This window comes from Magnusiomyces paraingens (assembly GCF_902498895.1).
Source record: "Magnusiomyces paraingens strain CBS 517.90 genome assembly, contig: contig5, whole genome shotgun sequence".
Taxonomy (NCBI): Eukaryota; Fungi; Ascomycota; class Dipodascomycetes; order Dipodascales; family Dipodascaceae; genus Magnusiomyces; species Magnusiomyces paraingens.
This window is the reverse complement of record NW_022474071.1, coordinates 1,943,403-1,970,880: the sequence shown is the minus strand read 5'-3', so window position 1 is coordinate 1,970,880 and position 27,478 is coordinate 1,943,403. Positions and strand designations below refer to the sequence as shown.

The 27,478-nt window shown below is 36.9% G+C and overlaps 2 protein-coding genes across 2 annotated transcripts; both read left to right on the top strand.

Annotated features, from left to right (window-relative positions):
• Positions 1 to 23,270: 23,270 nt before the first annotated feature.
• SAPINGB_P006272 (uncharacterized protein) lies at positions 23,271 to 24,413 on the top strand (the record flags this gene model as incomplete). The annotated part of the gene is made up of 1 exon (XM_032000983.1): positions 23,271 to 24,413. One exon carries the CDS (start codon positions 23,271 to 23,273, stop codon positions 24,411 to 24,413), a length of 1,143 nt encoding a protein of 380 aa, XP_031856874.1.
• A 1,087-nt stretch (positions 24,414 to 25,500) lies between these two features.
• On the top strand, positions 25,501 to 26,634 carry SAPINGB_P006271 (uncharacterized protein; the record flags this gene model as incomplete). Its single annotated transcript, XM_032000982.1, has 1 exon — positions 25,501 to 26,634. The coding sequence occupies one exon, from the start codon at positions 25,501 to 25,503 to the stop codon at positions 26,632 to 26,634; it is 1,134 nt and encodes a 377-aa protein (XP_031856873.1).
• Between the last annotated feature and the right edge of the window lie 844 nt (positions 26,635 to 27,478).

The following is a 27,478-nucleotide window of genomic DNA, read 5'->3' as shown; positions in this document are numbered from 1 at the left end:
TCAATGTTGCCCTCGTCACCCTACTACATTTTTAGTGACGCCCACATTTTGCCAATTTCTCATGATTTAGACATCCTGTTGCTTCTTTATTTTGTCTCATAAAACCTTTGACTCCGGTCTATTGTTGGAACCTATTTTTACAAGATTTGAAATTATATTTGGTGGATGAGACCAACTTCAATGTTGCCCTCGTCACCCTACTACATTTTTAGTGACGCCCACATTTTTGCCAATTTCTCATGATTTAGACATCCTGTTGCTTCTTTATTTTGTCTCATAAAACCTTTGACTCCGGTCTATTGTTGGAACCTATTTTTACGAGATTTGAAATTATATTTGGTGGATGAGACCAACTTCAATGTTGCCCTCGTCACCCTACTACATTTTTAGTGACGCCCACATTTTTGCCAATTTCTCACGGTTTAGACTTGCTACTGCTTCTTTTATTTGTCTCATAAAACCTTTGACTCCGGTCTATTGTTGAAACCTATTTTTACGAGATTTGAAATTATATTTGGTGGATGAGACCAACTTCAATGTTGCCCTCGTCACCCTACTACATTTTTAGTGACGTCCACATTTTTGCCAATTTCTCATGATTTAGACATCCTGCTGCTTCTTTATTTCGTCTCATGAAACCTTTGACTCTGATCTATTGTTGGAACCTGTTTTCAAGATGCTTGGAGGGCGCTTCCCGACGTGGCAGACTTGCTATTGTTGTCGTCAGCTTTGCTCATTAAATTGTTTCACGTGAGTTGCCTGTGAGCACAACGTGATTGTAACGTGATTGAAACGTGATTACAGCGTGATGGAAACGTGATTACAGCGTGACTTTTATTCTTTTTATTATGTTACGCTGTGGGGCTACGCAACACGTAGTTGCCTCAACTTTGCTGGTCAATTGCTCTGCTATTGGGTCTCTTATTGGATTGAGCACTCATTCCCTGGTATGATTTACCTTGCTTTTTCGATTGGATATCTTTTTGAGAAGCTTCGAGGTCTATTTGGCGAATGAGATCAACTTCAATGTTACCCTCGTCGCCCTACTACACATTTTAGTGGAGTCCACATTTTTGCCAATTTCTCATGGTTTAGATCTCCAGCTGCTTTATTTGTTTGTCTCATAAAACCTTTGGCTCTGATCTACTGTTGGAACCTATTTTTGAATGATTTGGAAGTCTATTTGGTGGATGAGACCAACTTCAATATTGCCCTCGTCGTCCGTCCTACATTTTTAGTGACGTCTACATTTTTGCCAATTTCTCATGATTTAGACATCCTGCTGCTTCCTTTGTTTGTCTCATAAAACCTTTGACTTCGGTCTATTGCTGGAACCTATTTTTATGAGATTTGAAGTCTATTTGGTGGATGAGACCAACTTCAATGTTGCCCTCGTCGCCCCACTACACATTTTCAGTGACGTCTACATTTTTGTCAATTTCTCACGGTTGAGATCTCCAGTTGCTTCTTTTGTTTGTCTCATAAAACCTTTGGCTCTGATCTACTGTTGGAACCTATTTTTGAGAGATTTGGATGTCTATTTGTGGCGTGAGCCCTACTTTAATATCATTGCCCGCAACACATCGCAACACTTAACGAGCAGCAACTTTGCCGGCTAATTTCTCTGCCGTTAGACATCAACTAGCTCTGACCATGCGCCACCAGAGAATTTTTGACCTTTATGAGTCTATTACATTTGTTTTCGCAGCGCTTTGAGCCCGATCGGCAGTGTGGAAGGGTTCTTATTGTTGTTGCCGCCATTCAACATCGTTACACCCTTTCCTAGAGACCCTCCTGTCGTAGTATTATTTACTAACCTACATGCTACCAACTACAGATGGTTCTTTCTGAACCTTCCAAACCTATCCTCATGATGTTTTTGTGCTTTAGTAGCCATTTTAGAAGCTGAATGGCCCTTTGTTTGAAATCGACAATATACACTTCAATCCTATTCATCCATTGGCTCTGGTATGTATGTTTTTCCTGCTTCTACGTAGTTTTTAAGTATACCAATCGATAGCTTAGACTTTTTATGAATTTTACAATAAAAATCATTTAATTTGAAGAAAAACGTTTTTTTCCCCAAAAGTGCCACCGAAAAACAGCTTTGGGGCTATTGACATTAAGCTGCAGCAATCAGTTCGGATTATGTAATTGATTATGAATTTTTTTTTTTTTTTTTTTTTTTTTTTTTTGTTGATGTTTTTTTTTGGTTAGGAGGGAAATTTAACTACACCACCTTTTATTTAATTTAACTACACCACCTTTTACTATTTTCATCATCACCACCACTTGTTTTACTGAAACTTTGCCGATCAATTTTTCAAGGTTTAAATTTGCAGTGGTTCTTTCGGTACTTTTTCCAGCATTTTTAATTTTGCTAAGTCCATTAAACTTGTTGCCATTATGCTTGGTGGCCGATTCGGGGTGTAGGACTTATTTCAAAGTTGCCACCTATACCACACACACAACACACACAACACAACATAGTACCATCAGCATCAACTTTGCGGGTCAAATTCTGAATATTTAAACGTCTAGATGCTCCTTTTGCGCGCATTTTAAGGTTTTTTGGTTCTGCTGAATCCATTGGTCTTGTTTCCGAGGCGCTTGGGGTCTAGTTAACATTTTATGGGCCTTCAAAGTGTGAAGGCCACCTACAATACACTAGCTGCAATAAAATATTCTCTTGTCTTTTAGATAAGATATCACTTTTTTATGACGTCTTACGATTTTATGGTATGATTTTTTTTTTTTGGGTCTTGAAGTTTAAAACTAATCGGTTTTTTAGTCGTTTCAATAACTCCCCCACCCTCCCCCATCCCTCTTAGAATCATTGATGAATTGTATGTATTTTATTCATTTGTGGATTTACGGAAATTATATTGACCAATTTCTCAGGATTCAGACCTCCAGCTGCCTCTTTTGTTTGTCTCATAGAACTTTTGTTACTGCTTTTTCGATTGAAGATCTTTTTGAGAAGCTTCGGGGTCTATTTGGTGGACGAGACCTACTTCAATATTGCCCTCGTCACCCTACTACACATTTTTAGTGACGTCCAAATTTTTGCCAATTTCTCACAGTTTAAACGTCCTGCTGCTTCTTTATTTTGTCCCATAAAACCTTTGACTCCGGTCTATTGCTGGAACCTATATTGAAGAGAATTGGAGTTCTATTTGGCGGATGAGACCAACTTCAATGTTGCCCTCGTCGTCCGTCCTACTACACATTTTTAGTTACGCCCACATTTTTGCCAATTTCTCATGATTTAGACATCCTGCTGCTTCTTTTATTTGTTTCATAAAACCTTTGACTCCGGTCTATTGCTGGAACCTATTTTTATGAGATTTGGAATTCTATTTGGCGGATGAGACCAACTTCAATGTTGCCCTCGTCGTCCGTCCTACTACACATTTTTAGTGACGCCCACATTTTTGCCAATTTCTCACGGTTTAGACTTGCTACTGCTTCTTTTATTTGTCTCATAAAACCTTTGACTCCGGTCTATTGTTGAAACCTATTTTTACGAGATTTGAAATTATATTTGGTGGATGAGACCAACTTCAATGTTGCCCTCGTCACCCTACTACATTTTTAGTGACGTCCACATTTTTGCCAATTTCTCATGATTTAGACATCCTGTTGCTTCTTTATTTTGTCTCATAAAACCTTTGACTCCGGTCTATTGTTGGAACCTATTTTTACGAGATTTGAAATTATATTTGGTGGATGAGACCAACTTCAATGTTGCCCTCGTCACCCTACTACATTTTTAGTGACGCCCACATTTTTGCCAATTTCTCATGATTTAGACATCCTGTTGCTTCTTTATTTTGTCTCATAAAACCTTTGACTCCGGTCTATTGTTGGAACCTATTTTTACAAGATTTGAAATTATATTTGGTGGATGAGACCAACTTCAATGTTGCCCTCGTCACCCTACTACATTTTTAGTGACGCCCACATTTTTGCCAATTTCTCATGATTTAGACATCCTGTTGCTTCTTTATTTTGTCTCATAAAACCTTTGACTCCGGTCTATTGTTGGAACCTATTTTTTACGAGATTTGAAATTATATTTGGTGGATGAGACCAACTTCAATGTTGCCCTCGTCACCCTACTACATTTTTAGTGACGCCCACATTTTTGCAATTTCTCACGGTTTAGACTTGCTACTGCTTCTTTTATTTGTCTCATAAAACCTTTGACTCCGGTCTATTGTTGAAACCTATTTTTACGAGATTTGAAATTATATTTGGTGGATGAGACCAACTTCAATGTTGCCCTCGTCACCCTACTACATTTTTAGTGACGTCCACATTTTTGCCAATTTCTCATGATTTAGACATCCTGCTGCTTCTTTATTTCGTCTCATGAAACCTTTGACTCTGATCTATTGTTGGAACCTGTTTTCAAGATGCTTGAGGGCGCTTCCCGACGTGGCAGACTTGCTATTGTTGTCGTCAGCTTTGCTCATTAAATTGTTTCACGTGAGTTGCCTGTGAGCACAACGTGATTGTAACGTGATTGAAACGTGATTACAGCGTGATGGAAACGTGATTACAGCGTGACTTTTATTCTTTTATTATGTTACGCTGTGGGGCTACGCAACACGTAGTTGCCTCAACTTTGCTGGTCAATTGCTCTGCTATTGGGTCTCTTATTGGATTGAGCACTCATTCCCTGGTATGATTTACCTTGCTTTTTCGATTGGATATCTTTTTGAGAAGCTTCGAGGTCTATTTGGCGAATGAGATCAACTTCAATGTTACCCTCGTCGCCCTACTACACATTTTAGTGGAGTCCACATTTTTGCCAATTTCTCATGGTTTAGATCTCCAGCTGCTTTATTTGTTTGTCTCATAAAACCTTTGGCTCTGATCTACTGTTGGAACCTATTTTTGAATGATTTGGAAGTCTATTTGGTGGATGAGACCAACTTCAATATTGCCCTCGTCGTCCGTCCTACATTTTTAGTGACGTCTACATTTTTGCCAATTTCTCATGATTTAGACATCCTGCTGCTTCCTTTGTTTGTCTCATAAAACCTTTGACTTCGGTCTATTGCTGGAACCTATTTTTATGAGATTTGGAAGTCTATTTGGTGGATGAGACCAACTTCAATGTTGCCCTCGTCGCCCCACTACACATTTTCAGTGACGTCTACATTTTTGTCAATTTCTCACGGTTGAGATCTCCAGTTGCTTCTTTTGTTTGTCTCATAAAACCTTTGGCTCTGATCTACTGTTGGAACCTATTTTTGAGAGATTTGATGTCTATTTGTGGCGTGAGCCCTACTTTAATATCATTGCCCGCAACACATCGCAACACTTAACGAGCAGCAACTTTGCCGGCTAATTTCTCTGCCGTTAGACATCAACTAGCTCTGACCATGCGCCACCAGAGAATTTTGACCTTTATGAGTCTATTACATTTGTTTTCGCAGCGCTTTGAGCCCGATCGGCAGTGTGGAAGGGTTCTTATTGTTGTTGCCGCCATTCAACATCGTTACACCCCTTTCCTAGAGACCCTCCTGTCGTAGTATTATTTACTAACCTACATGCTACCAACTACAGATGGTTCTTTCTGAACCTTCCAAACCTATCCTCATGATGTTTTTGTGCTTTAGTAGCCATTTTAGAAGCTGAATGGCCCTTTGTTTTTGAAATCGACAATATACACTTCAATCCTATTCATCCATTGGCTCTGGTATGTATGTTTTTCCTGCTTCTACGTAGTTTTTAAGTATACCAATCGATAGCTTAGACTTTTTATGAATTTTACAATAAAATCATTTAATTTGAAGAAAAACGTTTTTTTTTTTTTTCCCAAAAGTGCCACCGAAAAACAGCTTTGGGGCTATTGACATTAAGCTGCAGCAATCAGTTCGGATTATGTAATTGATTATGAATTTTTTTTTTTTTTTTTTTTTTTTTTTTTGATGTTTTTTTTGGTTAGGAGGGAAATTTAACTACACCACCTTTTATTTAATTTAACTACACCACCTTTTACTATTTTCATCATCACCACCACTTGTTTTACTGAAACTTTGCCGATCAATTTTTCAAGGTTTAAATTTGCAGTGGTTCTTTCGGTACTTTTTCCAGCATTTTTAATTTTGCTAAGTCCATTAAACTTGTTGCCATTATGCTTGGTGGCCGATTCGGGGTGTAGGACTTATTTCAAAGTTGCCACCTATACCACACACAACAACACACACAACACAACATAGTACCATCAGCATCAACTTTGCGGGTCAAATTCTGAATATTTAAACGTCTAGATGCTCCTTTTGCGCGCATTTTAAGGTTTTTTGGTTCTGCTGAATCCATTGGTCTTGTTTCCGAGGCGCTTGGGGGTCTAGTTAACATTTTATGGGCCTTCAAAGTGTGAAGGCCACCTACAATACACTAGCTGCAATAAAATATTCTCTTGTCTTTTAGATAAGATATCACTTTTTATGACGTCTTACGATTTTATGGTATGATTTTTTTTTTTTTTGGGTCTTGAAGTTTAAAACTAATCGGTTTTTAGTCGTTTCAATAACTCCCCACCCTCCCCATCCCTCTTAGAATCATTGATGAATTGTATGTATTTTATTCATTTGTGGATTTACGGAAATTATATTGACCAATTTCTCAGGATTCAGACCTCCAGCTGCCTCTTTTGTTTGTCTCATAGAACTTTTGTTACTGCTTTTTCGATTGAAGATCTTTTTGAGAAGCTTCGGGGTCTATTTGGTGGACGAGACCTACTTCAATATTGCCCTCGTCACCCTACTACACATTTTTAGTGACGTCCAAATTTTTGCCAATTTCTCACAGTTTAAACGTCCTGCTGCTTCTTTATTTTGTCCCATAAAACCTTTGACTCCGGTCTATTGCTGGAACCTATATTGAAGAGAATTGAGTTCTATTTGGCGGATGAGACCAACTTCAATGTTGCCCTCGTCGTCCGTCCTACTACACATTTTTAGTTACGCCCACATTTTTGCCAATTTCTCATGATTTAGACATCCTGCTGCTTCTTTTATTTGTTTCATAAAACCTTTGACTCCGGTCTATTGCTGGAACCTATTTTTATGAGATTTGGAATTCTATTTGGCGGATGAGACCAACTTCAATGTTGCCCTCGTCGTCCGTCCTACTACACATTTTTAGTGACGCCCACATTTTTGCCAATTTCTCACGGTTTAGACTTGCTACTGCTTCTTTTATTTGTCTCATAAAACCTTTGACTCCGGTCTATTGTTGAAACCTATTTTTACGAGATTTGAAATTATATTTGGTGGATGAGACCAACTTCAATGTTGCCCTCGTCACCCTACTACATTTTTAGTGACGTCCACATTTTTGCCAATTTCTCATGATTTAGACATCCTGTTGCTTCTTTATTTTGTCTCATAAAACCTTTGACTCCGGTCTATTGTTGGAACCTATTTTTACGAGATTTGAAATTATATTTGGTGGATGAGACCAACTTCAATGTTGCCCTCGTCACCCTACTACATTTTTAGTGACGCCCACATTTTTGCCAATTTCTCATGATTTAGACATCCTGCTGCTTCTTTTATTTGTTTCATAAAACCTTTGACTCCGGTCTATTGCTGGAACCTATTTTTATGAGATTTGGAATTTATTTGGCGGATGAGACCAACTTCAATGTTGCCCTCGTCGTCCGTCCTACTACACATTTTAGTGACGCCCACATTTTGCCAATTTCTCACGGTTTAGACTTGCTACTGCTTCTTTTATTTGTCTCATAAAACCTTTGACTCCGGTCTATTGTTGAAACCTATTTTTACGAGATTTGAAATTATATTTGGTGGATGAGACCAACTTCAATGTTGCCCTCGTCACCCTACTACATTTTTAGTGACGCCCACATTTTTGCCAATTTCTCACGGTTTAGACTTGCTACTGCTTCTTTTATTTGTCTCATAAAACCTTTGACTCCGGTCTATTGTTGAAACCTATTTTTACGAGATTTGAAATTATATTTGGTGGATGAGACCAACTTCAATGTTGCCCTCGTCACCCTACTACATTTTTAGTGACGTCCACATTTTTGCCAATTTCTCATGATTTAGACATCCTGCTGCTTCTTTATTTCGTCTCATGAAACCTTTGACTCTGATCTATTGTTGGAACCTGTTTTCAAGATGCTTGAGGGCGCTTCCCGACGTGGCAGACTTGCTATTGTTGTCGTCAGCTTTGCTCATTAAATTGTTTCACGTGAGTTGCCTGTGAGCACAACGTGATTGTAACGTGATTGAAACGTGATTACAGCGTGATGGAAACGTGATTACAGCGTGACTTTTATTCTTTTATTATGTTACGCTGTGGGGCTACGCAACACGTAGTTGCCTCAACTTTGCTGGTCAATTGCTCTGCTATTGGGTCTCTTATTGGATTGAGCACTCATTCCCTGGTATGATTTACCTTGCTTTTTCGATTGGATATCTTTTGAGAAGCTTCGAGGTCTATTTGGCGAATGAGATCAACTTCAATGTTACCCTCGTCGCCCTACTACACATTTTAGTGGAGTCCACATTTTTGCCAATTTCTCATGGTTTAGATCTCCAGCTGCTTTATTTGTTTGTCTCATAAAACCTTTGGCTCTGATCTACTGTTGGAACCTATTTTTGAATGATTTGGAAGTCTATTTGGTGGATGAGACCAACTTCAATATTGCCCTCGTCGTCCGTCCTACATTTTTAGTGACGTCTACATTTTTGCCAATTTCTCATGATTTAGACATCCTGCTGCTTCCTTTGTTTGTCTCATAAAACCTTTGACTTCGGTCTATTGCTGGAACCTATTTTTATGAGATTTGGAAGTCTATTTGGTGGATGAGACCAACTTCAATGTTGCCCTCGTCGCCCCACTACACATTTTCAGTGACGTCTACATTTTTGTCAATTTCTCACGGTTGAGATCTCCAGTTGCTTCTTTTGTTTGTCTCATAAAACCTTTGGCTCTGATCTACTGTTGGAACCTATTTTTGAGAGATTTGGATGTCTATTTGTGGCGTGAGCCCTACTTTAATATCATTGCCCGCAACACATCGCAACACTTAACGAGCAGCAACTTTGCCGGCTAATTTCTCTGCCGTTAGACATCAACTAGCTCTGACCATGCGCCACCAGAGAATTTTGACCTTTATGAGTCTATTACATTTGTTTTCGCAGCGCTTTGAGCCCGATCGGCAGTGTGGAAGGGTTCTTATTGTTGTTGCCGCCATTCAACATCGTTACACCCCTTTCCTAGAGACCCTCCTGTCGTAGTATTATTTACTAACCTACATGCTACCAACTACAGATGGTTCTTTCTGAACCTTCCAAACCTATCCTCATGATGTTTTTGTGCTTTAGTAGCCATTTTAGAAGCTGAATGGCCCTTTGTTTGAAATCGACAATATACACTTCAATCCTATTCATCCATTGGCTCTGGTATGTATGTTTTTCCTGCTTCTACGTAGTTTTTAAGTATACCAATCGATAGCTTAGACTTTTTATGAATTTTACAATAAAATCATTTAATTTGAAGAAAAAACGTTTTTTTTCCCCAAAAGTGCCACCGAAAAACAGCTTTGGGGCTATTGACATTAAGCTGCAGCAATCAGTTCGGATTATGTAATTGATTATGAATTTTTTTTTTTCTTTTTTTTTTTTTTTTTTTTTTGATGTTTTTTTTTGGTTAGGAGGGAAATTTAACTACACCACCTTTTATTTAATTTAACTACACCACCTTTTACTATTTTCATCATCACCACCACTTGTTTTACTGAAACTTTGCCGATCAATTTTTCAAGGTTTAAATTTGCAGTGGTTCTTTCGGTACTTTTTCCAGCATTTTTAATTTTGCTAAGTCCATTAAACTTGTTGCCATTATGCTTGGTGGCCGATTCGGGGTGTAGGACTTATTTCAAAGTTGCCACCTATACCACACACACAACACACAACACACAACATAGTACCATCAGCATCAACTTTGCGGGTCAAATTCTGAATATTTAAACGTCTAGATGCTCCTTTTGCGCGCATTTTAAGGTTTTTGGTTCTGCTGAATCCATTGGTCTTGTTTCCGAGGCGCTTGGGGTCTAGTTAACATTTTATGGGCCTTCAAAGTGTGAAGGCCACCTACAATACACTAGCTGCAATAAAATATTCTCTTGTCTTTTAGATAAGATATCACTTTTTATGACGTCTTACGATTTTATGGTATGATTTTTTTTTTTTTTTTTGGTCTTGAAGTTTAAAACTAATCGGTTTTTAGTCGTTTCAATAACTCCCCACCCTCCCCATCCCTCTTAGAATCATTGATGAATTGTATGTATTTTATTCATTTGTGGATTTACGGAAATTATATTGACCAATTTCTCAGGATTCAGACCTCCAGCTGCCTCTTTTGTTTGTCTCATAGAACTTTTGTTACTGCTTTTTCGATTGAAGATCTTTTTGAGAAGCTTCGGGGTCTATTTGGTGGACGAGACCTACTTCAATATTGCCCTCGTCACCCTACTACACATTTTTAGTGACGTCCAAATTTTTGCCAATTTCTCACAGTTTAAACGTCCTGCTGCTTTTTATTTTGTCCCATAAAACCTTTGACTCCGGTCTATTGCTGGAACCTATATTGAAGAGAATTGAGTTCTATTTGGCGGATGAGACCAACTTCAATGTTGCCCTCGTCGTCCGTCCTACTACACATTTTTAGTTACGCCCACATTTTTGCCAATTTCTCATGATTTAGACATCCTGCTGCTTCTTTTATTTGTTTCATAAAACCTTTGACTCCGGTCTATTGCTGGAACCTATTTTTATGAGATTTGGAATTCTATTTGGCGGATGAGACCAACTTCAATGTTGCCCTCGTCGTCCGTCCTACTACACATTTTTAGTGACGCCCACATTTTTGCCAATTTCTCACGGTTTAGACTTGCTACTGCTTCTTTTATTTGTCTCATAAAACCTTTGACTCCGGTCTATTGTTGAAACCTATTTTTACGAGATTTGAAATTATATTTGGTGGATGAGACCAACTTCAATGTTGCCCTCGTCACCCTACTACATTTTTAGTGACGTCCACATTTTTGCCAATTTCTCATGATTTAGACATCCTGTTGCTTCTTTATTTTGTCTCATAAAACCTTTGACTCCGGTCTATTGTTGGAACCTATTTTTACGAGATTTGAAATTATATTTGGTGGATGAGACCAACTTCAATGTTGCCCTCGTCACCCTACTACATTTTTAGTGACGCCCACATTTTTGCCAATTTCTCATGATTTAGACATCCTGCTGCTTCTTTTATTTGTTTCATAAAACCTTTGACTCCGGTCTATTGCTGGAACCTATTTTTATGAGATTTGGAATTTATTTTGGCGGATGAGACCAACTTCAATGTTGCCCTCGTCGTCCGTCCTACTACACATTTTTAGTGACGCCCACATTTTTGCCAATTTCTCACGGTTTAGACTTGCTACTGCTTTCTTTTATTTGTCTCATAAAACCTTTGACTCCGGTCTATTGTTGAAACCTATTTTTACGAGATTTGAAATTATATTTGGTGGATGAGACCAACTTCAATGTTGCCCTCGTCACCCTACTACATTTTTAGTGACGTCCACATTTTTGCCAATTTCTCATGATTTAGACATCCTGTTGCTTCTTTATTTTGTCTCATAAAACCTTTGACTCCGGTCTATTGTTGGAACCTATTTTTACGAGATTTGAAATTATATTTGGTGGATGAGACCAACTTCAATGTTGCCCTCGTCACCCTACTACATTTTTAGTGACGCCCACATTTTTGCCAATTTCTCATGATTTAGACATCCTGCTGCTTCTTTTATTTGTTTCATAAAACCTTTGACTCCGGTCTATTGCTGGAACCTATTTTTATGAGATTTGGAATTCTATTTGGCGGATGAGACCAACTTCAATGTTGCCCTCGTCGTCCGTCCTACTACACATTTTTAGTGACGCCCACATTTTTGCCAATTTCTCACGGTTTAGACTTGCTACTGCTTCTTTTATTTGTCTCATAAAACCTTTGACTCCGGTCTATTGTTGAAACCTATTTTTACGAGATTTGAAATTATATTTGGTGGATGAGACCAACTTCAATGTTGCCCTCGTCACCCTACTACATTTTTAGTGACGCCCACATTTTTGCCAATTTCTCACGGTTTAGACTTGCTACTGCTTCTTTTATTTGTCTCATAAAACCTTTGACTCCGGTCTATTGTTGAAACCTATTTTTACGAGATTTGAAATTATATTTGGTGGATGAGACCAACTTCAATGTTGCCCTCGTCACCCTACTACATTTTTAGTGACGTCCACATTTTTGCCAATTTCTCATGATTTAGACATCCTGCTGCTTCTTTATTTCGTCTCATGAAACCTTTGACTCTGATCTATTGTTGGAACCTGTTTTCAAGATGCTTGGAGGCGCTTCCCCGACGTGGCAGACTTGCTATTGTTGTCGTCAGCTTTGCTCATTAAATTGTTTCACGTGAGTTGCCTGTGAGCACAACGTGATTGTAACGTGATTGAAACGTGATTACAGCGTGATGGAAACGTGATTACAGCGTGACTTTTATTCTTTTATTATGTTACGCTGTGGGGCTACGCAACACGTAGTTGCCTCAACTTTGCTGGTCAATTGCTCTGCTATTGGGTCTCTTATTGGATTGAGCACTCATTCCCTGGTATGATTTACCTTGCTTTTTCGATTGGATATCTTTTTGAGAAGCTTCGAGGTCTATTTGGCGAATGAGATCAACTTCAATGTTACCCTCGTCGCCCTACTACACATTTTAGTGGAGTCCACATTTTTGCCAATTTCTCATGGTTTAGATCTCCAGCTGCTTTATTTGTTTGTCTCATAAAACCTTTGGCTCTGATCTACTGTTGGAACCTATTTTTGAATGATTTGGAAGTCTATTTGGTGGATGAGACCAACTTCAATATTGCCCTCGTCGTCCGTCCTACATTTTTAGTGACGTCTACATTTTTGCCAATTTCTCATGATTTAGACATCCTGCTGCTTCCTTTGTTTGTCTCATAAAACCTTTGACTTCGGTCTATTGCTGGAACCTATTTTTATGAGATTTGGAAGTCTATTTGGTGGATGAGACCAACTTCAATGTTGCCCTCGTCGCCCCACTACACATTTTCAGTGACGTCTACATTTTTGTCAATTTCTCACGGTTGAGATCTCCAGTTGCTTCTTTTGTTTGTCTCATAAAACCTTTGGCTCTGATCTACTGTTGGAACCTATTTTTGAGAGATTTGGATGTCTATTTGTGGCGTGAGCCCTACTTTAATATCATTGCCCGCAACACATCGCAACACTTAACGAGCAGCAACTTTGCCGGCTAATTTCTCTGCCGTTAGACATCAACTAGCTCTGACCATGCGCCACCAGAGAATTTTGACCTTTATGAGTCTATTACATTTGTTTTCGCAGCGCTTTGAGCCCGATCGGCAGTGTGGAAGGGTTCTTATTGTTGTTGCCGCCATTCAACATCGTTACACCCCTTTCCTAGAGACCCTCCTGTCGTAGTATTATTTACTAACCTACATGCTACCAACTACAGATGGTTCTTTCGAACCTTCCAAACCTATCCTCATGATGTTTTTGTGCTTTAGTAGCCATTTTAGAAGCTGAATGGCCCTTTGTTTGAAATCGACAATATACACTTCAATCCTATTCATCCATTGGCTCTGGTATGTATGTTTTCCTGCTTCTACGTAGTTTTTAAGTATACCAATCGATAGCTTAGACTTTTTTATGAATTTTACAATAAAAATCATTTAATTTGAAGAAAAAACGTTTTTTTTCCCCAAAAGTGCCACCGAAAAACAGCTTTGGGGCTATTGACATTAAGCTGCAGCAATCAGTTCGGATTATGTAATTGATTATGAATTTTTTTTTTTTTTTTTTTTTTTTTTGATGTTTTTTTTTTTGGTTAGGAGGGAAATTTAACTACACCACCTTTTATTTAATTTAACTACACCACCTTTTACTATTTTCATCATCACCACCACTTGTTTTACTGAAACTTTGCCGATCAATTTTTCAAGGTTTAAATTTGCAGTGGTTCTTTCGGTACTTTTTCCAGCATTTTTAATTTTGCTAAGTCCATTAAACTTGTTGCCATTATGCTTGGTGGCCGATTCGGGGTGTAGGACTTATTTCAAAGTTGCCACCTATACCACACACACAACACACACAACACAACATAGTACCATCAGCATCAACTTTGCGGGTCAAATTCTGAATATTTAAACGTCTAGATGCTCCTTTTGCGCGCATTTTAAGGTTTTTTGGTTCTGCTGAATCCATTGGTCTTGTTTCCGAGGCGCTTGGGGGTCTAGTTAACATTTTATGGGCCTTCAAAGTGTGAAGGCCACCTACAATACACTAGCTGCAATAAAATATTCTCTTGTCTTTTAGATAAGATATCACTTTTTTATGACGTCTTACGATTTTATGGTATGATTTTTTTTTTTTGGGTCTTGAAGTTTAAAACTAATCGGTTTTTTAGTCGTTTCAATAACTCCCCCACCCTCCCCCATCCCTCTTAGAATCATTGATGAATTGTATGTATTTTATTCATTTGTGGATTTACGGAAATTATATTGACCAATTTCTCAGGATTCAGACCTCCAGCTGCCTCTTTTGTTTGTCTCATAGAACTTTTGTTACTGCTTTTTCGATTGAAGATCTTTTTGAGAAGCTTCGGGGTCTATTTGGTGGACGAGACCTACTTCAATATTGCCCTCGTCACCCTACTACACATTTTTAGTGACGTCCAAATTTTTGCCAATTTCTCACAGTTTAAACGTCCTGCTGCTTCTTTATTTTGTCCCATAAAACCTTTGACTCCGGTCTATTGCTGGAACCTATATTGAAGAGAATTGAGTTCTATTTGGCGGATGAGACCAACTTCAATGTTGCCCTCGTCGTCCGTCCTACTACACATTTTAGTTACGCCCACATTTTTGCCAATTTCTCATGATTTAGACATCCTGCTGCTTCTTTTATTTGTTTCATAAAACCTTTGACTCCGGTCTATTGCTGGAACCTATTTTTATGAGATTTGGAATTCTATTTGGCGGATGAGACCAACTTCAATGTTGCCCTCGTCGTCCGTCCTACTACACATTTTTAGTGACGCCCACATTTTGCCAATTTCTCACGGTTTAGACTTGCTACTGCTTCTTTTATTTGTCTCATAAAACCTTTGACTCCGGTCTATTGTTGAAACCTATTTTTACGAGATTTGAAATTATATTTGGTGGATGAGACCAACTTCAATGTTGCCCTCGTCACCCTACTACATTTTTAGTGACGTCCACATTTTTGCCAATTTCTCATGATTTAGACATCCTGTTGCTTCTTTATTTTGTCTCATAAAACCTTTGACTCCGGTCTATTGTTGGAACCTATTTTTACGAGATTTGAAATTATATTTGGTGGATGAGACCAACTTCAATGTTGCCCTCGTCACCCTACTACATTTTTAGTGACGCCCACATTTTTGCCAATTTCTCATGATTTAGACATCCTGCTGCTTCTTTTTTTATTTGTTTCATAAAACCTTTGACTCCGGTCTATTGCTGGAACCTATTTTTATGAGATTTGGAATTCTATTTGGCGGATGAGACCAACTTCAATGTTGCCCTCGTCGTCCGTCCTACTACACATTTTTAGTGACGCCCACATTTTTGCCAATTTCTCACGGTTTAGACTTGCTACTGCTTCTTTTATTTGTCTCATAAAACCTTTGACTCCGGTCTATTGTTGAAACCTATTTTTACGAGATTTGAAATTATATTTGGTGGATGAGACCAACTTCAATGTTGCCCTCGTCACCCTACTACATTTTTAGTGACGCCCACATTTTTGCCAATTTCTCACGGTTTAGACTTGCTACTGCTTCTTTTATTTGTCTCATAAAACCTTTGACTCCGGTCTATTGTTGAAACCTATTTTACGAGATTTGAAATTATATTTGGTGGATGAGACCAACTTCAATGTTGCCCTCGTCACCCTACTACATTTTTAGTGACGTCCACATTTTTGCCAATTTCTCATGATTTAGACATCCTGCTGCTTCTTTATTTCGTCTCATGAAACCTTTGACTCTGATCTATTGTTGGAACCTGTTTTCAAGATGCTTGGAGGGCGCTTCCCGACGTGGCAGACTTGCTATTGTTGTCGTCAGCTTTGCTCATTAAATTGTTTCACGTGAGTTGCCTGTGAGCACAACGTGATTGTAACGTGATTGAAACGTGATTACAGCGTGATGGAAACGTGATTACAGCGTGACTTTTATTCTTTTATTATGTTACGCTGTGGGGCTACGCAACACGTAGTTGCCTCAACTTTGCTGGTCAATTGCTCTGCTATTGGGTCTCTTATTGGATTGAGCACTCATTCCCTGGTATGATTTACCTTGCTTTTTCGATTGGATATCTTTTGAGAAGCTTCGAGGTCTATTTGGCGAATGAGATCAACTTCAATGTTACCCTCGTCGCCCTACTACACATTTTAGTGGAGTCCACATTTTTGCCAATTTCTCATGGTTTAGATCTCCAGCTGCTTTATTTGTTTGTCTCATAAAACCTTTGGCTCTGATCTACTGTTGGAACCTATTTTTGAATGATTTGGAAGTCTATTTGGTGGATGAGACCAACTTCAATATTGCCCTCGTCGTCCGTCCTACATTTTTAGTGACGTCTACATTTTTGCCAATTTCTCATGATTTAGACATCCTGCTGCTTCCTTTGTTTGTCTCATAAAAAACTTTGACTTCGGTCTATTGCTGGAACCTATTTTTATGAGATTTGAAGTCTATTTGGTGGATGAGACCAACTTCAATGTTGCCCTCGTCGCCCCACTACACATTTTCAGTGACGTCTACATTTTTGTCAATTTCTCACGGTTGAGATCTCCAGTTGCTTCTTTTGTTTGTCTCATAAAACCTTTGGCTCTGATCTACTGTTGGAACCTATTTTTTGAGAGATTTGGATGTCTATTTGTGGCGTGAGCCCTACTTTTTAATATCATTGCCCGCAACACATCGCAACACTTAACGAGCAGCAACTTTGCCGGCTAATTTCTCTGCCGTTAGACATCAACTAGCTCTGACCATGCGCCACCAGAGAATTTTGACCTTTATGAGTCTATTACATTTGTTTTCGCAGCGCTTTGAGCCCGATCGGCAGTGTGGAAGGGTTCTTATTGTTGTTGCCGCCATTCAACATCGTTACACCCCTTTCCTAGAGACCCTCCTGTCGTAGTATTATTTACTAACCTACATGCTACCAACTACAGATGGTTCTTTCGAACCTTCCAAACCTATCCTCATGATGTTTTTGTGCTTTAGTAGCCATTTTAGAAGCTGAATGGCCCTTTGTTTGAAATCGACAATATACACTTCAATCCTATTCATCCATTGGCTCTGGTATGTATGTTTTTCCTGCTTCTACGTAGTTTTTAAGTATACCAATCGATAGCTTAGACTTTTTTATGAATTTTACAATAAAAATCATTTAATTTGAAGAAAAAACGTTTTTTTTCCCCAAAAGTGCCACCGAAAAACAGCTTTGGGGCTATTGACATTAAGCTGCAGCAATCAGTTCGGATTATGTAATTGATTATGAATTTTTTTTTTTCTTTTTTTTTTTTTTTTTTTGTTGATGTTTTTTTTTGGTTAGGAGGGAAATTTAACTACACCACCTTTTATTTAATTTAACTACACCACCTTTTACTATTTTCATCATCACCACCACTTGTTTTACTGAAACTCATCCTACTTTATTCTATTCTATTGCTTTTTTCTATTCTTCAACCTTTTCATTTAGCTAGCTAAAATATTTTCGGACATTTCCTTTTGCTGTTATTTAATTCTCGTCAATGCACTACCTTAAACTCTTTTGTTTGCGATAGGTATCCTTTGATCCTTATTTCAGTTCCTATTACGTTCCACATGTTGTTTTTTTCCATTGTTACGTTTGTGCGATCTTTTATTGGTCTATTGATATTGTTTTTGATTGAATGTTGTTCACTCTCCCTACATATAACCTTGTATAGCCGAGCGTTTCCTTTTTTATCTACTTTGGTGTTATTTTTTTGAATTCTTTCTCACTCCATTAACTTCCCGTTTTTGTATTAACTTCAGACTAGTTCGACTTTTATGGATGCTATTTATTAGCTATATACTAATTACTCCTTTTTTCTTTTTTTTCTCTTTTTGTCTTGGCTCAATTTTTTTTTTCCTTTTGTTCCTTTTCTATGGGTCTTTTTTTGACATTCCGTTATTTGGTTCATTTTTATTCTATCACATATATGACTCTTTTATTTTCTTATTCCTTACGTATAACTTTACTATTTAATTCTGTTTTTTAGTAGCCTCTCCTTCCCTACAATTATTTTTATCTTTTATCTCTAAACCTTTCTTATCTTTGATACAACCTATGTAATTTTTGTTCAGCTTGATTTAATATTGTAAAGCCCCTTGTTATTAATATTTAAAATATCCGTTCAATTTTAAAAGTATTCTCCATCTAAATTTTTTTGTCAAATTTCTCGTGCCCTTTAATTACACTTGTCAACATTTTTGATAATGTAGGTTTGTAAAATACCCTGAATAATTAGTTATTTCTCCCAAGTTTACTCCTGAACCCCGACATTAATTTTAACCATTGCCTCATTTATGACTTACCATTATGTCATGATTTGTAATATTATCTAATATTATTTTAACTAAGATTATTTAATATTTTTTAATATTATTAAAGATTATTAATTGTTATATCATCACTCTTTTATACCTTCTCATTTGTTATACTTATTTCGACATTGAATATCTCTTCATGCAGCTATTTCCACTAGGTCATACTTTGGGATCTTACTTGAAATTAATTTTGGAATCGATTGATACCAATTTCAATTAAATCGGAACCAAAAGCCATCTTCTAAAACTTGAAAAAATGAACATCCACACAAAATGAAGATTCCGCAAGGGTTAGGGCTTCAAGATTTAATATTTATAAATATGAACTTCATAATACCCTGGCATGTAGCCCTTTCTTTGATACCTTGCTTCTTTCAATTTTCAATTCAGTTGGATTCTTCTGGCCCTAGTTATCCTTATTTTTGTAAGTCATCCATTTTTTTCTTTAAAACCCTAACCTTATAATCTTCTTACCCTTACCCTATCGGAATCTTAAGAATTTTGGATCGATCGATGCTGGCATTGGGGTCTGAGCTTATTTGATATGTGGGCATTAAGATACTTATATCAACGTTTAGAGCCTTTGGAGATAAATATGGATCGCTAATTAGATTTCAAATTCAATGTCGGGGGGCCGAGTTATAACTGTTTTTGTCTCTCGCAATCTTTTCGGTACCGGGCTGATATTTACACTCGGCCAGTACATTATGGAACGGGACACCTCTCCAATATAGAGGACTTTTATAACATACATGAATAGATAGATCTAGAGTTGTACATATAGGAAATATAATTTATATTAATTTTAAAGCTATATTTGACGAGTAATCAATGATTAAAATATTTCAGGGTTTGAAACCCTAACCCTTGCGTAAACTGTCACTTTGCTAACAAACTAAATTTACTTTTGAAATTTTCAGACCCCCATTTTTGAAAAACTGCGATAACATTTGAAATACCTATTGCTGAACATTGTAAATGAATAATAGGAACCTTTAGCGGATTGCGCATCTAATGAAACCAATATCAAGCCAGTGGGGCTCGTATTAAAGATAGTTGCCTAACAAGGTTGTATTTAACGCCAATGTTTGTCCCATGTCATTTCAGCCCGTTCCTCTGTAAAAGCTTCTCTTGGACATTAATCGTCAATTAGTGAGTTAATAAGGATTCTATAGTTCTGTGGCAATCATATGAACCTAAAAATGTATCTCCTGGCCCATTATTAATGTTTCTGGCCACTTAACACCATTTCTACGGTTCCCCTCCTTGTCTTACCAGTTCTTTATCGTGCTCTAACACTCCCCAGTATTGTAATAGAATTAAGAAAACTATTTTTGTTTGAATCCCAGCTTACTAGCTATATACTGGATATAATCAATTTTAATTATTTTTAATATTAATATCTTTGTAGGTTTCTCTTTCTTCAATGCCCACACATTTCATGGCTTGTAAGACTCTTACTTTAACACCCTATAACTCTATCAAAACCATTAAAATATTAATTTATTAAATGGAATCATATAGAAAATTTTTTCAAAATTATAATACTTTAGATTAAAGCTATTTATTTTGGTTAATGATTATAATTTATATTAACAAACTGTTACATTAAAATTTCATCTGGATTTTTATACCTTATATTAAAATTGATGTAACTCTTCAAAAAATAGTTTAATTGGCATAAATAATATACTAATCGATAGCCACAACCGCGTAGAAGCTACTAAGCCCAAAAAATCAGTCGAAATCTCATTATTAAGGCCCGAAAACCCAATTCTAAATATATTATAATATTTATATTCTAACATTAGTATTCTGTTAAATCCTCATTAATACATAGAAAAAGGAAATTAAAATTAAACTAGACGAAAGGCAGAACGTTCCTCTACAATATAAACATATTATAATGGTTGTATACAGTATATCGCGTGTGTTACAGGTGATTTAATATCCAAAAACTTTATGAGTTCTGGTTTAATTTTTTTAGGTATTTAACTTTAACTATTATTAACTATTTCAATATAACTCAATCATGTTAAATTAACATAAACTAACGTAAAATAAACTAAGTTTAAATAAACTAAACTCAATATAAATTTAAACTTTGAACTGCTTTACATGGATGGAACGTTAGAGTGCTATGTCTCTTTGGTAATTGCTCGGTGAACCGTCTTACCAGGTTGCTCTCACTCCTCTGTTACTATTACCTTCATTGAACTTAACTAGAAACATTTCACTACATTTCAACTTCTACAGTAGCTTGTTAGATTTCTGTGTCAGGTATAAAAACCCTATAATGTCTTAATTAAAAGATAATTTTAGGTTCCAACATAAGATTAAACCTTTATTATCAATCATCTTTCTTGGAAATCTGTTATATAAACAGAGACCACCCTTGTGATTCTTAGGCCCGGTAATTTTAAATTAACTCATAGTTTCAATGAAAAGCAATACTCTCGGATTCTTCACAAAAAGCACCAAGTTTTTTTGTATTATCCTCAAATCTTTCTATTGTTAAAAAAATATCTTGAACCCCATAAAGATTGGGATTTATTTGTTGCAGAGCCACTCTTGCAAGGTTATTTCACACCAATGGCCACTCCCCATTCACAAACTTCATTCTCTTTAGCTAGTACATCCATAATTAGCCCTCTTAAACATTTCACAAATGCATGACTGAAGCACTGAACATGTATATTGGTTGACGGGTAGCAGATGTGGGAGATCGACAGTTGTGATTTCGTAAAACCGAGCCTGTATACATGACTAGGCACATAATTGAGATAATTAACGATAAAAAACTGGACACTAATTTTAATAAGCATCTTAAAAACGTCCCAAAGGTATCTGCGGTAAAACGGTCGACTGCTTGCTGGAATAACTAGTAAGAAAACAAGTAAATGGAGACCCTAGGGTCGCAGAGTGCATTGGATTTAATAGTCAAGGTGTTTAAATTACTTAAAACAGTAATTCACGAGCAGAGTAACTCCAAATGTGTCAAAGTGTCTTCTAGTGAACAGTCATCAGCGGAAACCAAGCCCATTCCACACTATTAAAGTTCTTAAAAATAGTAGTGCCAAAAGCAGATGCTTTTTTTTTTTGTTAATTGATAGGTACCAGTTAGTTTTGAATGCAAAGCGTTGAACAGAAGCTTTAATTGATGAAAACCGCAGCCTAAAAAACAGCATGTAATTGATATCTATCCCATTGTTTAAAATTCAAATAGGAAATTCAAGAGAAAACTTTGAAAGACTGGCTTTAGAACAAAGCCCCTGGAATTCACTTAAAATTTTGTATTTGAAAGACAAAAAAAACCATATCAATAATTGGCAACCATGTAGGAATGCCATTGAAAGTCTTTCAACAAACCTCGGATCATTTCAAAAGCTATTTACTAAGCAACCCACATGAACAAAAAGATGACATAATTCTTTGGTAGCTAGATATTTGAACAAGGCACCATACAAACAAACAAGCGAGACGCTCCGAGTGACCCTGTGCAGCATTTCGGTTTGCAGTCCATAAAAAAACATTAACATCATAAGTAGCAAGCTACCTGAGTATTGATTTCAGCAACTTCCAGTTAAACCAGAAAGATGTTTAATCTCGAAAAAATCCATTCATCCAGCTATATTTAGACCTTAGGAATCATTTTTCAAAGTCATCTAGAAATAGAAATCAGGGTAGTTTATTGTGATGTACTTCCTGACAGTCGAGCAGATTGGATATCAAGCTATGTGATGCTTTCAAGCATTGACTCAAAAAGCAAATCCAGTCAGGGTTTTGAGATGTAGCAATAGACAGCTAAGCACTTTTCCCGTCAAGCACACTGGTAATATCATTGACAAAAAGCGCATGTTTCTTTTGATTAAGTTTATAACCACAGGGAACGGAATTAAACCGGATAACTATGAGTATTCAAAAGAAAGTGATAAGAAAATAAAATTAAGAATAAGTAACATTGAAATGGGTAAATCATTGGTGACAAAAATTAAACAACAACAAGAACAATGAAGTAAAGTTGGAAATTGTGGAGAATTGATGGAGGTGTTGGAGAAAACGTGGGGGTTTAAGCTGGTGAATTAAATAAACAAGGCAGGGTAAATTTTAAAATTTACACACCTTGAATAACCCTCATATAACATCACGTCCAAAGGCTTATCAAGTGCTATCAGTACATTCCACGTTCCTTTTTTTTTTTTTTTTTTCTTTTTTTGGCATTGACGAACCAAGTAGCCCTTAAAATTGACATTGCAACTAAAAAGATCACACTTTACCTAGTTTCTTTCTTTCCTTGACCGGTACTCAACTGAGCCATCTTTTCGGAGTCCGGGACTTGACTGCACATACTTGACTCAGATGGCAAATCTAAATTATGCAAAAGAAATCTCCTGGATTATCACACACGAAACTAGAATAACATGATTAGCAGCTTCAATGGAGTATAAAATCCATCTCTTTTCCAAGCTCTCCTGTTATTGAAGAAATAACCTTTAATATTCTTTTTAATATAATGACTGCAGACACATTTTCTGATAACCTCTTCAAGCCTCTCAAAGTTGGCAATATTATTCTCAACCAGCGCATTGCAATGGCGCCCCTTACTCGAGTACGGGCGCGCATTGAGGGTGCTGTGCCAACCGACATCATGACAACGTATTATAAGCAACGTTCCTCTGCTCCTGGGACTCTTATAATCACTGAAGGTACTTTCATTACACAACGTGCAGGCGGGTACCCTGGGGTTCCGGGAATTTGGTCCGAGGAGCAAATCAACGCTTGGACAAAAGTCACCACTGAAGTCCATGCTCAAGGATCATTTGCGTTTCTTCAACTATGGGCCCTTGGCCGTGTAGCAGCTCCCAATTACCTTCGCTCTCTGGGCCATGACCTTGTGTCGGCATCTGATGTTGCTAATACCTCGGGATCTGGGCGAATGCTTATTGGTAAAGACAAGCATGGAGAAAGGCCAAGGCCACTCAAAGTGGATGAAATAAAAGAGTACGTCAAAGACTATGCACAAGGTGCAAAGAATGCAATTGCAGCAGGGTTCGATGGCGTGGAGATCCACGCTGCAAATGGTTATCTCCCCCATCAATTCCTTCAAGAGTGCACCAATAAACGCACAGACGAGTATGGAGGAACAGTTGAAAATCGGGCTTTGTTTGTCTTGGAAATCGTAGATGCTGTTGTGGCAGCAATAGGTGCTGACCGGGTTGGAATCCGGCTTGCTCCGTACAATACAGCAGGTGGAATGACGAGCGGGCCCGGAACGCTAGAGCAGTATGCTTATGTGTTGAAAGAGCTTGAAAAGCGAGGACAATCTCCCAATGGACGGTTAGCATATGTCCATACTGTGGAAAATCCACAGGAGGTGAAAAACTCTGTGGGAGAAACTGTTCTTAGAAGACCCATGGAGTTTGTGCGCAATGTTTGGACAGGTGTGTGGATTAGGGCCCAACGGTTTGATAGAAACCTGGCTTTGAAGTTTACTGATGAGGATGATAAGGTTGTTATTGCTTTTGGTAAGCCATTTATATCAAATCCAGACTTGGTTCGCAGAATTAGAGAAAACTTGCCGTGGACTGAGCCAGATTTTTTGACATTTTATGCACCGGGGCCTGAGGGATATATCGATTATCCATTGTATCACTAAATATATTAAAGTGTTAGAGAAATAGAAAAAAAAAAAGAAATAGATGATATGCAGGAACAATAATTACCATTTTGGTACAACTTTAAGCGACTTTTGATCCTTGATCTCCAGCTCCCCAAAACACAGAGACGCTAAACAATCGTCTTCCAGAAAAAAAGAGTCAAATGCCTTTTTTTTTTTCAAACTATTTTAATTCTTTTGTTAATATTAACCACAAAAATTAATTACAAGACTTACCTCCACCATGAGATATTAAAATATTTATCAATTTTCGATTTATCCAGTTAAATTAGTAGCCAAAACCTTGAACAAAGTTTCAAAGATATTTTTACAAAATATTAAAACCGAGATAATAGATTTAAGGTATTTTGATTACTAAGTGCTGGGTTTAAGTCATGAGAATAAACAGACTTAATTGAAAAATAGCAGATGCTGTTGATACAAAAGGCTCGCTGAAGGGTATTCTCTTTTGAAAAGTAATTTGGCAGTACTGAAAGCTGAACGTAGTCTTTAGTCAAGTAAATGTAAGTTTAACAATAAATCGATACCAGCCGTGACGGTAGCTAACTAACCATGGAAAAGCGCCTTGCCATTTATGATATAGTAAATAAAAGCGTCAGGAACCTATTGACAGATTTTTCAAAACTGGAACAGAATTAAACATATGAAAAAACAGCTGGTATAAATTGAAAAATAATTAATTTAAAAAATGGAGAAAACAGAACCCAACTGCAAGATAGCTGATGAATGAAACCAAAATATGAACTCTTTTTTACATCTTGAATTTTAATTCATCCCTTCTTTTTAAAAAGAACTCAATGAGGACAAAAGAGGTGCATGTAATGAAGATTTTTTTTTTTTTTGAAAACTTATTAAGTAGTTATTTGTGCATATTGATTAGAAAGATAACTGCAAAAACCTTTGAAGTATTTCCATGGGTTGTGCTTATAAATCAAACGCATAGCCAAGAGACCCCCACAAAAGGCAGCACCCCAGGTAAAAGAAATTAGAAGAAAAAAAAATATAAATAGACTGAAAAGTCCTTCCATTGACCCACTTCTTTTCTTTATCCATTCATTTCTTCAACATGTCAGCAAATAATCTATTCAAGCCTCTCAATGTTGGCAAAATTCAAGTCGCTAACCGCATCATAATGGCTCCACTCACACGTGTGCGGGCCAATATATCAAATGCTGTACCGACCGACATCATGACGACATATTACCAACAACGTGCATCTGTTCCTGGAACCCTTCTCATAACAGAAGCCACTTTCATTACAGAAAGAGCAGGTGGGTATCCTGGTGTTCCTGGGATTTGGTCGAAAGAACAAGTGTCTGCATGGAAAAATGTGACGCGCGCAATCCATAAACAAAAATCATTTGTGTTTCAGCAATTGTGGGCATTAGGCCGCGTTGCCGGGCCCGATACCCTCCATGCCCTTGGCTATGATTTAGTTTCTGCATCATCAGTTCCGGATGAGACCAAGAGAGGCCAGTCTTTAGCGCCGCAAGATGTGTTTGGATCAGCGCCACGCCCATTGAAAATTGAAGAAATTAAAGAATATGTCAAGGATTATGTTCATGCAGCCAAAAACGCAATTGAAGCTGGGTTTGATGGGGTTGAGATTCATTCGGCCAACGGGTATTTGTTGCAACAATTTTTGGACGAGCATTCTAATTTGCGCACTGACGAGTATGGCGGAAGCGTAGAAAATCGAGCCCGATTTGTGCTGGAGGTTGTTGACGCCATTGTAAAAACAATTGGAGCAGAACGTGTGGGAATTCGATTGTCTCCATATGTGGATAATGGAGGCATGAAACATGGTCCTGGAACTCTTGAGCAGTATGCGTATCTTCTTAAAGAGCTTGAAATTCGGGGGCTCAAACCTGGTGGCCGCTTGGCGTATATCCACACTGTTGAGAACACTTTTGAAGCTAAGAATTCTATAGGAGAGCCTATTATTATTAGACGACCCTTGGAATTTGTACGCAATGTGTGGTCAGGTGTTTGGATCCGTACACAAAAGTTTGATCGAAAGCTTGCCTTGGAGTTTGTAGATGTTGATGACAAGCTACTGATTGGATTTGGCAAACCGTTCATTGCCAACCCAGATTTGGTACATCGGTTCAAGGAAGACTTACCGTTGAATGATTTTGATTTTAAAACGTTTTACGCTAATGGTCCTAAGGGATACATTGATTATCCATTTTATAACTAAGGGTTGTATTAAAGATGTTGAAATATATTGTCATATTAGAGTATTTTTTTTTTCTTTTTTTTTTTTTTTTTTAAATGAATCTTTTAATTTTCATTTAACAAAATGTATTTAAAGAAAGGAATTATTAAAGGAATAGTATATAAAATTATTTAAAAGTATTTAAAAGTATTGAAATGGAAATGATTTCAAATATAAATTGAATTTTGGTGGCAATTGAAATAGGATTAGAAAATCAACATGGCAAATTAATAAATTAATAAATTAATAAATTAATAAATTAATAAATTAATAAATAAATATATAAATATAAAAACAATATATTGTTATATAATTATATAACAGTTATGAAGATAAATAAATATATTTCTTATATAATCATTAATAATCTATATAATTAGTAGTATTTATAAGGGAATCTCAATCTAAACCCTGCAGAAATTAAACCTTTTCTTTCTGGCCATTAAATAAATAAATAAATTAAATTAAATAATAACAAAATTTCCTGGCTTTGTAGATTTTTTTTGTTAATTCCCATATTTTTTTAATGTCCTGACTAAATTAATCAAAGTTTATATAACTTTTAAGCTTAATTGATAATTATAAATAAAAAATAAAAAAATAAAAACTTAATTCTCGATGAAATGAAAAATGAAATAAAATGAAAATTTTTTTTTTATTCATTTAAAGTTGAATATCTTACTTACACACAGTTTGAAGAAAAGCAGCTTTTACAATGTAGGGTTTAAATCAACTTAAACACAATAAGAAGCTTCTTGTGCTTAGAAATCAAAGGCTTTTATTGATAATAAATTTAAACTCGACTGGCTAATATAGAAAAAAATTT